This window comes from Arvicola amphibius, chromosome 4 (assembly GCF_903992535.2).
Source record: "Arvicola amphibius chromosome 4, mArvAmp1.2, whole genome shotgun sequence".
Classification (NCBI taxonomy): Eukaryota; Metazoa; Chordata; class Mammalia; order Rodentia; family Cricetidae; genus Arvicola; species Arvicola amphibius.
The window spans coordinates 85,265,148-85,277,375 of record NC_052050.1 but is presented as its reverse complement, the minus strand read 5'-3'; the positions used below and the strand labels follow the sequence as shown (position 1 = coordinate 85,277,375).

At 44.7% G+C, this 12,228-nt stretch overlaps 1 protein-coding gene across 2 annotated transcripts in view; it reads right to left on the bottom strand.

The window, feature by feature from the left end:
* Positions 1–12,228, bottom strand: part of Dock2 (dedicator of cytokinesis 2) — a 414,772-nt gene that overhangs the window by 244,462 nt on the left and 158,082 nt on the right. For both annotated transcript variants that reach the window (XM_038325610.1, XM_038325611.1), the window contains exon 26: positions 6,107–6,255. In XM_038325610.1, the coding sequence (XP_038181538.1) occupies positions 6,107–6,255 (149 nt within the window). The remainder of the gene's footprint in view (positions 1–6,106; positions 6,256–12,228) is intronic.

The window sequence follows — 12,228 nt, the reverse complement described above, 5'->3', positions numbered from 1 at the left end:
CAAAGCTGACAGCTAGTCCTCAGAAAATGACCACACAAGTGTACAATACAACACAGCAGGTAATTGGCTCCCAGGACCACAGCAGAGGAGGAGGATTAGGGAAGGCTCCCCACGGATAAACAGTGACATTTATGTGACTTCAGAACTAGCCTTAGGTAGGATTTAGCTAAACAGAGAGAGACAGCCACTTCCAAGCGATGCCAAGAGGCACCAAAACTGAGAAAGGGAACACAGGACAAGTTAGGAAGCTTGGGACTGAAGCAACTTGGTTGCATGGGGTGGGACTGGCCTGTGATGACCAGGAGGGTGAGGCTTGCACCCTGAGCACATGTGCTCCAAGCATGACTGGGGAGAGATGAAGAAGAATGTAACCTAGAAGAGTCGGTCCATGAATACCGTCTCAGATTACATGCAGGAAAAAATGAAGAATTGAAGATAACTAAGCTTTTAACTCTCCCTGGAGATGGGGGTAAGAGGGGACGAAGTGAGAAAACTCTGAAGATCTCTAAAGTTAACAGGAATGTGGGATCCTCCCCACAGAGAAGGGATGGAATCGAGGAAGAACGTTCTGGGTAAGAGAAGCTGCACCTGCAGAATCCACCCCTCCCCTACTCTCCACCCCCAGAGTTGAAGCTGATGAGATACCAAAGGCTCATGCTGCCCCTGCACGGGACTGGCATTGACACCTTCCAGGCACAGTCAACAGACTAAAAAGCCCATGCCTTTAAAAGATGCTGTGAGATAGGACTTCAGTTTGCATTCCAGATGGGTCTTGAACTTGCAGGTGACCCTCCTGCCTCTGTCTGCCCAGTGCTGGGATTAAAGGGATAGGTCACCACACCTTCCATTTTTCTTAAACAGTGATTCTAGACACCCCTAGCTCCATGATTCAGGTATAACACCCCTTTTCCATTTTGAGAATACAAACTCATCTTTACACTGGATTGCTGCATGAGGTATATAAAATGGTCACCCTCCTTTCTCCTTATGGAGTGGAATGCAAAAATGAAAACTCTGGTTTAGGAGAGGATAAAAAAAACTCCATCCAGTTCAGGTGCAAAATTAAATTATATGAATTCCTCAGAAGGCTTTAAGGTACAGAATGGGTCCCTTGGAGCTGACAGCCCAACTTGACAAAGAGAAAAGGGAATTAGTCGAAATAGAAGCCAGGCTGCTCATTCCTCATCTGAGCCGGCCCCTTTGATATGCTAAGTACAAGTATGGCAGCTGTGTGAGAAAATTTAACACTAAAATTTAAATAGATAATAATTAAAACCCTCCACCCAGGCTAAGACAGACAGCTTGCCCTGAGTCACAAGCCACTTAGGCTAACATCAAACCTAGCAGGCCTCCTGGGTGGGGCTGTAATTACTCCAACAGTGACAAGGAAAGATAAGCATCCTTTTCCATCCTCCTCCAAACACAGGTGGCAGCCCCAAAGGGAAGCTTGGCATCCCATCCGACAGGCTAGCTGCTGCACTTCTACCCGGTACGCTTCCTCCCCAGAAAGAGTTCCAGGCAGCGGTCACTGTCTAAGCCTCGGCTGGGGTAAGGAATTGCTGCATGACATCCACCAAGCGTCAGTAATAACTGGCTGTTCTATTATGAGGACAGAGGCTCCAAATAAGCAGAAGGAAAATTCAGGATGCTCTGGGTGGCCATTCTAAATATGTTCCCAAAGTCCAAGTGTTGAGAAGTTGGTACCTGGGCAAAACAAGCATGCTATCCCATGGTCTGGGTACCTTCCTTCCCTTCTTTTAAACTGACTTTGTATGTGAGCATACAAAGTAATGGGTCTCCCCTTCATGCCTGTGTGTTATTACATGTTGTTCCTGTTCACTCTACCCCCCCCACCCGTGCTCTCCTTCCCTCCCCCAGTTAATCACACCTGTTTCCCTATTACAAACATTCCACTACCTCTCTATTCCCCAGCTTCCTTAAGATCTTGTCCTCCCTCATCACGATCCCCCTTTTAGCTTTGTAACCTGTAAGCACATATATGAGCATAAATATAAAGTGATACATATGTATATATAATATAAAGTGATACATATGTTTATATAATTTTAAACTTAGGTTCTACGTACTCATCTTCCTGCGTCTGGCTTGTTTTGCTTGACATCATGGTTTCTAGCTGCATCCACTTTCCTCCAAATGTCATAGTCTCGGTTTTTTAAAGTGTCTGCAGAAAATCCTGTTGTTCCTACGTCTGGATTTTCAAAGTCAGGTCTCTGTGCGCTCCATGTAACTGCTAACCCTGCCTGCCAAAATGAAGTCCCAAGTGGGGTGAATGGATTGGAAGCCTTTGTTTTCTGTCCTGTGGCCTATTAAATGAATATTGGAAAGGGCTCTTGAATCATGGAGGTAAAGAAGTGAAAAGGAGTCTAGCTACTCCTCTATGGGTCATGACCCCTTTGGGGAGCACTTCTCATAGTGATAGAAAAAGTATAGTTATGCAGTAGCAACAAAAACAATTTTATGGTTGGGGGCCACCACAACATGAGGAACTGTATTAAGTGGTCGCAGCACTAGGAAGGTTGAGAACCCCTGCTCTAATTCAAGGAAATACCGAAGAACAGTAAAATGGGTCACCTGCCAGTATGCTCTTCAGCCTGACAGCGTAGAAGTCACCTGGGCACTTGATGAGAGAAACAGGCCATCAGGTATCAGATCCCATGCTCTGAAACTGATGATCAAACTGCGCTTTAGTGTTCCTCCAGATCACCAGAGAGCAAGCTTAAGACTGACACCTTCTGCACCAGAACCACGGCTCTTGGTCTTCCCTCCATTACCTAGCAAACTCCTCACTGCAATGCCTCCTCCGGTCACTTAGCAGTGAAATCACAACGCATGGCCGAGGGCATTGTCATCTTTCAAAAGCTCCCCAGGTGAAGTTGGCTCTGAGAATCACAGCCAACCAGAACAAGAGAGATTTCAATTAGGGCGTTTGGGATTTCCGATTTGCAGTCAGGCTCAGTGTGCTCATAACCACGGAGTCATAAAAGAAGATGGTCAGCAGAGACACATTTTTGCCTTCATAAACTGGTTGTGTGGTGTGAACTTCAACCAGACCAGAATCGTGCACCAACTCAGTGGTGATAAGCTGTCTGAATAGCTCATCCACTAGACAGCTGCTTATCCTGAGAGAGGAGTGGGCTAGTCTCTAGTCAGACCACATTACGAAAGGGACTTAGACTGTGAATGTGACACCACACCTCCTACACACTGAGTCCAGGAGGTACTCAGGGACTCCTACTCCCTGTAGGTTTTGACGCCCTGAGTCCTGAGTCTGGGAGAGACAACAGCCTCCTCTCCCAGGAGGGAGGCAGGGTCCGCAATGCTCCTGAAGCTGCAAACTGACAACAATATGTAGAGCAGACCTGGAAGCGCCATTTCCCTGCGGTGGATGGATTCACAACAGCTACCATACAAAAGAACTGGACACTACCTATATCAGGAATAAGAGGACCAGGAACACCCACCATAGTTGTGCTTCCCCAAACCGTGAATTCCCAGACATCTATGACATTTTCCAGAATGAAATGTAAAGAACCATTGAACATTGGTTATTCACAAAAAGGGAAACATTCACTAAGGCATTTCTAAAGAAATGAAGAGCCAGCTCCCACGTCCTTACACGGTAAGACACCCCGCCCCCACCACATATACACATACTTAAAATAACAATAAATAAAGACCAAGTGATAACGCCCAGTGCCAACTGGACAGCTGGCAGGCAGATGTACTGAGAAACGCTGTCAGCCTGGTCTCATCTCTGGAAGGACTGTTGAGTATTCAAGCTCTCGGGTCCATCTTCTCTTTCCATGGTACAAGGATGTGGAAAGAAAAGAAACGGCACTGCCCTTGCGTCTTCAAGCCCATGACTGCACAGACCACATAGTCTGACGAACCTCAGCTTGGATTATGAAGCTCAATGTTGTTCACTAAATAGAATAACAAACCTTACTACTTGGGGGCAGATTAATAAGACTGCATGGATTGCACAGTGCCTAGAAAACAGCAAACAGCGAGAGTCATAATTGTTTTTAACCTCTGAACATCAGTTGAAGCTGTCCTTGCAAATGCTTCCTCGATGACCACCCCCATACCCTAGTGCCCCCACATACACACTTAGTCAGTCCTGGGGAGGTCTAGCACCTTTAGCACATGTATAGTTTAGTCATGACATTACATGTTGTCTTTAGATTTTAAAGACATGTTTATTCCATATATTCAATGAAATAGCTTGTGTTTGGGACCCATGTCTAAGCAAGGATTATTTTTTTATTTTCACACATGCTTTAGATGTATAGTTTGAAAATCCTTTTAGACAATTTTTTTAACCAGAGTATGAACTTTTTAACCAAAATGGCTATAATTTAAGGATCCCCATTGTTTATGTAATAAACAATGGTGATAATAATAACTTGGGCATGAAACAAGATTTTCAAAGATTAGAATTTTTTTTTTTTTTTTACCTATGTCCTTAACACATGGTATTCTGAAGCTTTCATCTTGGGGGCATTTCCGACTTGGGATTTTTAAATCGCAGATGCTGAGCCTGCGTATTCCGGTTGCTTATTTACATTTCTGTAATGACATTCTTGAGGAGCCATTTCATGCTCTGTATCCCCAACGCCTAGCAGACACTTAGTGCCCTTTATGTATTTCTGAGTAAATGAATGAATGGCAGATGGATGGATAAATGAAGCAAGCTTCTCAAGACTGCTAATTAGGATGGTAAGGGTAGGAGGAAGACACAAGATAAATCACATATAGGGAGGTTGATAAGTATGGCTATGAGATCTGAGCAGTACAAAAGCATCCCCTTGTGAAGGTTAAAAGTTACAGTTTACCACAGAACAGAGTTCATCCAGGAAGCTCTTTTTTGAGATCAAAGTGCTGAGGACTTTGCATAAATACTCAGGAACGACCTCAATGACCTCTTGATTGTTTGGGCCTAAGTCTTCTGAGTGCAATCCCACACAAGGGCAGGGCACAGGGAGATCTTCCCACACAAACTTAAGCCAAACCAAGCAAGAACCCGTCCCTCCCACTTGAAGTTCTTAGAGTCTGAGGTGTGTCTGGGCACGTCCCCTCGGCCTGCACCACTCTTCCTAGGGTGCTGTAGGAACTCCTTCAGCCTTTAAGTGTCCAGCCCACTTGGATGTGTCTTCATATACCATAAATGCCTATGTAAAGCACGTGCACACTCTCTCTCTCTTCCGGCTGGCAGCTTGCATCTTTGCCATCCTGCAGCCTTCTCCAACACTAGGGGCTGTCCTTCAGAAGCCTCAGCCCTCCACTGAGACCTTTCCTTTAGGTTCCGAGTCTGTCTCCGGGTGACTAAGCAATAACATTCGAATGCACATTGGCTTCACAGTTTCAGCTTGTCCCTTCCATAGTCACATGCCATACCCTTTCTCTGGAGCATGGGCCTGGGAAATTGGCTGATGCAGGAAGAGTCTTTTTTAAAAAATTAATTTAATTTACTTATATTTTATGTATGCATGTTCTGCATGTAGACCTGCATGCCAGAAGAGGGCATCATATCCTATCACAGATGATCGTGAGCCACCATGTGGTTGCTAGGAACTGAACTCAGGACCTCTGGAAAAGTAGCCAGCACTCTTAACCCCTGAGCCATTTCTCCAGCCCCAGGAAGAGTCTAACTATTTCTATCATTATAAGAGGTCTTCTGATACACCAAACTCAAATCCCTCAGGGTGAAAGCCACTGAGCTGGCTTTCTTGACCATATGGGTATAAGGAGCTCCCCTTGGCAGCCCTGAAAACTAGGGATACAAAAACAGACCAGGAGGGTGCAAACCACCTAGAAAGACTGATGATATTCACGCCCACATTTGGGGGGGGGGGAGACCTGTCCACCAGGACACAGGATAACAAAATGTACACTTCTGGCTGCTGTCTATCCCAGCGCCATCATTCACAGCTGTGAGGGATGTGTCACTGGAGTAGCAGCCTGCTGAGTAGGCGTTAATTCTCCCTTTAGGTTTCATATGCTCTCCATCAGCATCAATGTTTTATAACTTCCTCAGCTGAGCCCAGATCTGAGCCCAGGCAGCAGCCTCATCCTGAGGACTCACCGCATCTTGACAGCTAAGGACCTCCAAGATGCTGTTGAGCAGTTCCACGCAGTACTTCTTCTCCATGACCTGTTGCTGCCCATCATCCCTCTGCTCCAGCAGCTCCTTCAGCTCCTTGGTGATGACAGGAAGCAGAATGTCCCGGCATTCTGGAAGCAAAGCAGTGACAAGCATGTGGGCTTCCTGTTTAGTTTCATATATATGAATAATACTATGTATTAGTTTCCTTTATATATATATATTATGTATGCATGTATACATATAGAAAACATATTGTTCTTTACCATTTCTCATGAAAACATTCAACTTTAAATTACAATATCTTATAAATAAATATAATGTGTCTATAAACTTACAGTACATATATCCTATTTATAGTTATATTATTACAGAACTTATATAACAATTTATATGATTTTTTTTCATTAGGTGATATTAACAAATATCCTTGTAAAAGGATTAAGTAGTAAGGATTAGGTTAAGATTTCCGTAGAATGTAATTCACAATTCTGGCTTCTTCCCTGTCCCTCATTCCCTAGAATCAACAGCTGTTTTATATTGTGTGTTTAGAAATATGTAAATACATATATATATATTCAATTAAATATGTAAATACATATACATATATTCAAATATTCAAATGCTTCAGTATAAATCCTCCTATTCTCATTTTATCTTGCGTTTACTTTAATTCATATCATATTATGGTTGTAAACTCTCATGATCTTTGTGTATGACTTTCCATATATAAGCAGAATAAAACCTATAGTGTCCTTTGCCTATATCAGCTTTTTCAAAGTGAGGCAAGCCTGCATGCATTGCTTAGTTCCTTGATGCCATTCACTTACCAGTATTTCCTGGAGCGATTTTTAGATTTTTGCATATAGCAACTATCTTAATTATTTTACTACTATAACATTCTCAAATCATGGATTTGTTTCCTTATCTCGGCATAATCCTACTGTTGATCACTCTTCAAATTACAAAACACCCCATGGAACAGCCTTCCCCTTGACTCCTGTGCACATTGCTTTCTTATAAAATAAACTAGAACTTTCGTAAAGAAGAGGTTCTTTCCTGACAATGCTGTCTCAGGGCATTTCAGGAGGATTCTAAAGTCTTACACAATTTTATCTCTACGTTTTCCTTAAGTGAAATCTTTAAGGGGAAAAAAATAGCTCCAAAGTTGTTTCAAACCATACACAGCCAGATGCCACTTGAGCTCAGGCATGAATCATAGACACCAGAATGTCATTTAAATTCAATCCAACAGCTAGATGTGGAATGTTTCCTTCCTCTTTTGAGGCACCAGGTTTCTAAAGGTACAGGGATGAGCCGTGGTTCTTTCCCGTTAGGTACTTAAAGTCCAACCAAGGCAATGAACAGTAAGAAAGTCAGAAGCTAAATCAAGGAGAAGATGAAGGAGACCCAGGTCTTGTTTCCCACCTGAACATCAGCATGCCTATCTTCTGGCCAGGCCCTTGACTGACTCTGGGGAGGATATCCTGCAAAGGGCTCTAACCATGAGAAGCTGTTGGAAGGTGCCCACATTCCTTAGGATAAGGGCTGAACACTGGGTCCTAAATGGGGTGGTATCACACATAGACATCTCAAGGGATCATTTATAAAGGTAACAGATGACATTACTAACTACTAACACATATCGAGTACTTCCAGTATTCTAGGCTTAAATGCACCATTTGAAGTATTTGGCAAGAGTTAACTCGGTTATTTTTCCTGGTCACTGAAGGAAAAAAGTGCTATTATCTCCCCAATTTGGCTGATGCTTTGTGTACACAGGTAGAAAGTGATGGCTCCTGGGTGGTCACAGCCTGTACTCTGAACCATTACATGGAGGTTCTAGACCTCATGGGGTACAGCTGTCATCTGCACGGAGGAGGCCACATACCCTCACCTCTGTTCCCTTCTGGGAACTACTCTAGCTCTGCCCTCCCCCGAGGGCTAGTTCTACAGTTTTTCCAGGGTCTGTGAATGATTCACCTTTTGACTACATTTGTTTAGATAGAACTTTTACAAAGTAAGTTTTTGTTGCTAGCAGATCTAGAGAAGAAACGCCCTACCTGTTTGTTTAGACGTTTGTTTCAAATGCATTTTAAAAAGGGTTATTAACTTGCAACTTTGAAACTTCGGATTTGTTAGAGGGAATCACAGGTGTTAGGGTACACGTGACAGGAAAGCCAAGCAAGCTCATCTCAGGCAGGAAGCCCTTCCCCAGAACGTGGGTAATTCCCACAACTTCAGGATACTCCATGACCCACTTAGACCTCGCTGCTGTTCGTCTTTAAACCATCAGAAGACCAGCACCGTCCTTCTCTTCAAAAGCTAATTTTGCAACTAAATTCACAAAGGAGATCTACAGTGCAGCAGAATGCCTCCCTCCCCGACAGCTGCCTGGACAAGAGAGTCACAAAAAAGCCCCTTCGAGAAGATTCCTTGTCACTGCCATGTAGAGAACAGCTGGAGCAGCTGCCGCTGTCGTGAGCCAGGTGTGACTGTAAGAACAGGCATGTTCATGGTCCCTCACTGTTACACCAGAGTCCTACATCTGATATAAAATGCATTCTGTTGAGGCCAAAGGTCTCCAAAGACTTTGAAGGAAGGTGGAAAAGACTGATTAAGAGTGATCAGTTATCTTGAGTTTCAAATATGTCTACGACTGGGAATGAAGTGCCGGGTAGTGCGTGTGCTGAGCAATCCATGAGGTGCTTGGCTCAGTGGCCAGGATCCAAAAGAGAAAAGGTTAGGGAACCAACGTGTTAGAACTGTGGGGACTTAAAACTTACAAAATCATTTGTAAAATGAAACCAACCAGACCCGCAGTAAGGAGATGGCAAGTCAGATAAGGGGTTAGCCCTTTCGTACAGTTTAACTACTCAGCCACACATTCATCCAGTCAGTCAGTTACTCAGCTACAATCACCGAGGGTCCCTAGGTGTAAGCACTGTTCTGAAGTGGAACTGGATGATTTCAGCCAACCAACTATCAGCACCCAAGTCGAAGGAGAGAAGACGTGTGCAGACGACAAAACAAAGAAGACAGAAACACTGAGTTTGTACCTCCCTACAGTGCTGTTAGGAGCAGCCATAGCACAGATGGGGAGGTGCCTTAAAAAAAATCATTCTAGCCGGGCAGTGGTGGCGCACGCCTTTAATCCCAGCACTCGGGAGGCAGAGGCAGGCGGATCTCTGTGAGTTCGAGGCCAGCCTGGTCTACAAGAGCTAGTTCCAGGACAGGCTCTAAAAAAGCTGCAGAGAAACCCTGTCTTGAAAAATCAAAAAAAAAAAAAAAAAAAAAAAAAAAAAAAAAATTCATTCTATTAGCCCGCCATAGTATCTCCATCAGGTCCCATTGCAGAGATCTGGATCCGAGCGACGAGCCTGGCGAGAGATTTTAAACACTAATGATCTCCATGGGAAGCACCTGGGTTTTCAAATCCTACCCAAAACTGAGCTGCCGTGATACGTTCTCTTAAGTCCGATGGTAAGCTCTCCATTTCTAGTGATGTTCAAATCCCGGAAGGCTGTCTGCACACTGGGGTAAGGAGGTGAAAGGTCAGACAGAGAGTTGAACGGAATCTTTGTTAAAGCCTCATCCAAAACTCTATAACCATGAAAAAATACAAGTGCACAGAAGTGGCAGGAGGAAGGAGAGACAAGTGGACATTGGCACTAGAGTAGATCAGACCCCTGCAGAAGCAGCTCTCCATCCATCGGAAAGGGACCGGCTCTACCTATTAGCAAGACCAGCATCCCTGGATGACAGAGGCTACTGATGCTGAGACTCAGCAAGAGTCTCATGGAGGAAGCCATCAATGCTGCAGCCTGCTTTGTAGAAAAGACTTTGTGTTCTTGTTAACTCTGATTTCTCAGAAATGTCTGGCTCCCCTATTTGGGGATGAAATAATTTTTCTGGTTTGTAGTTGGAGCCGCGAAATTACATTAGCCGGTGACGCTTCAGGAAGCAGCATTTCTAAATCATTGCTTGATTGTCAAGCAAACAGACACAAGTGCTTTAAAAGACAGATCTTGCAAAAGCCTTAAACCAATCTTCGCAGGCAGAGATAATGAGGATCACAGACCCGCATCCCATGTGAGATGGTTGCCTCAGGTACCCACGCTGACAGAGGCTGGGCCATTTGCCATCAGGTGTCAAGTCCAAATTGTAATTCAGACCGCTACCGAGGAGACTGCGTAGTTACTCAACTCTCTGTATTTTAATCCAAAGTTTCTTTTGTCTGAGTGACTGCAGAAGAAAATGCAGCATTCCTGGGTTCTGTTTTCACTTTTTGTTTTGTTTCTTCAAGAAAGTTTGGCCTATGGCATGTGGAGTCTCATATCCCTTTTAAAATGGGATGTGTCTTTTAGTGTGTTATCACCCAAGGTTATCTTTCCTTCATAGGTTCCTAACATCAGCCAGTGAAAGAACGAAAAGGGGAGTCTCTGTCCTCTTTGAAAGACCACCTTGAAGAGCACTGAGCCAAAATTGCTTCTGTGACCACGGCCACAGCCTGAGCTCCAGAGGAAAGCATTCCATATCTGCACAGGACATCTTCCCTCAAATCTGTCCTCTTCGATTTCTTCTCAGAATGAAGAAGTTACCCCATCACAGTCAACCAAGTAAACTGGGGTACCATCTTTGGTTCTATCCCTTTCTAAGTATCACATCTGACCTGTCATGAAACAGCTGCTTCCATGTCCTAGGTCACATGTCCTAAGTTACCTCTCTTCTTTCTGTACAATCACTGCAGTTCAGAATTCATCCGATTACTCCAAGGATATCTTACAACTCTTGGTGCAGCCACAGATCCTTTGTGAGACCCTTTCTTCACCTCGCCAGTTGCTTCTCCACCTCACCCATCACTGTCCTTTGCTTCCGGATCTCTGCACATTGCTTTCTTCGCTAAAAATACCCTTCACCTGACTGACCCTTGCCTTCTAGGTCTGAACTTAGAGGTCAAATCCTCTAAAACAGCTTTCTTGGTGCTTCCATTCTGACTGGGGTGACTGTTGCCTGTGTCCCTGGAACACGCAGGACGTGTTTCTATCTTGCCGGGAATCACACTATGCCATTAGCTTTGGAACTGGATAGACAATGTGATTCTTACTGATCGCCCCAGGAATGAAGCCGAGGTCCAAATGAGGACAACAGAAGCTAATCATCATGCAGTCTGAACTTCTTCCCATTAGATCATCATCCTTCCAGATTTTGGGGAGGTACCAGTTCTACACCAGCACAAGGCCATTGTTTGTGCACTCACTCCAGGACAGAGTGGATGTCATCAGGAGCCTCTGGATACAGTGCTCATTCCAGGACAGGGTGGGTTTCATTGGGAGCCTCTGGATATAGTGCAATACACACAGTAAGAAATTCTGACCCTCTTCTCTTCTGAAAATAAGGGGAGAGAGAGGGGGGACGGAGAGAGAGGGAGCGGGAGCGGGAGGGGAGAGAGAGACAGAGAGAGAGAGAGAGACAGAGAGACAGAGAGAGAGAGAGACAGACAGACAGACAGACAGACAGACAGACAGACAGAGAGAATGCAAACAAATCTCCCATAAGCTAAGAAGGTAAGGCTGGCACCTCATGCCCCCAATGGAGAAACATTTGCTAGTCTCTGATCTCAGGTATGTCTTCAGTCTATTGTGTGGGGGAATCTGTGGAACAGTCGAGAGATGGGTGACCTCAGAGAAAGGTTGTCCATGCCGCATGGCTACCCAGCTCTGTAAGCCTGACTTGGTGTGTGGACCTATAATTTCATTCCAAGCTGGGCTTTCACTTGGTCACCAGCACTAGTTAATCGTCTCTTTGATCCTGGTCAATATTTCATGGACTTTAAGGTGAACCTCATTGGACTTTGGCCAAGTTCCTACCGACTGGGAGGCAAACTGCTGCTCAGCTTAACCCTCCTGGGAAAGAGAGGGCTTATGGCTGTCAAGGCTTGCTCTGCCTCCTGGGTGTGTTTTGGCACACCGGGAAAGCCCTTGATTAAAATCCCAGCTCTGCTGCTCAGGATTGAGCACAGTAAGCAGGGCTCTGCTTCCCTTCGCTGCCTTTTCCCCTTGGGCTCACAGACCATCTGCAGATGTGAAAGGCCACTTGGCTGG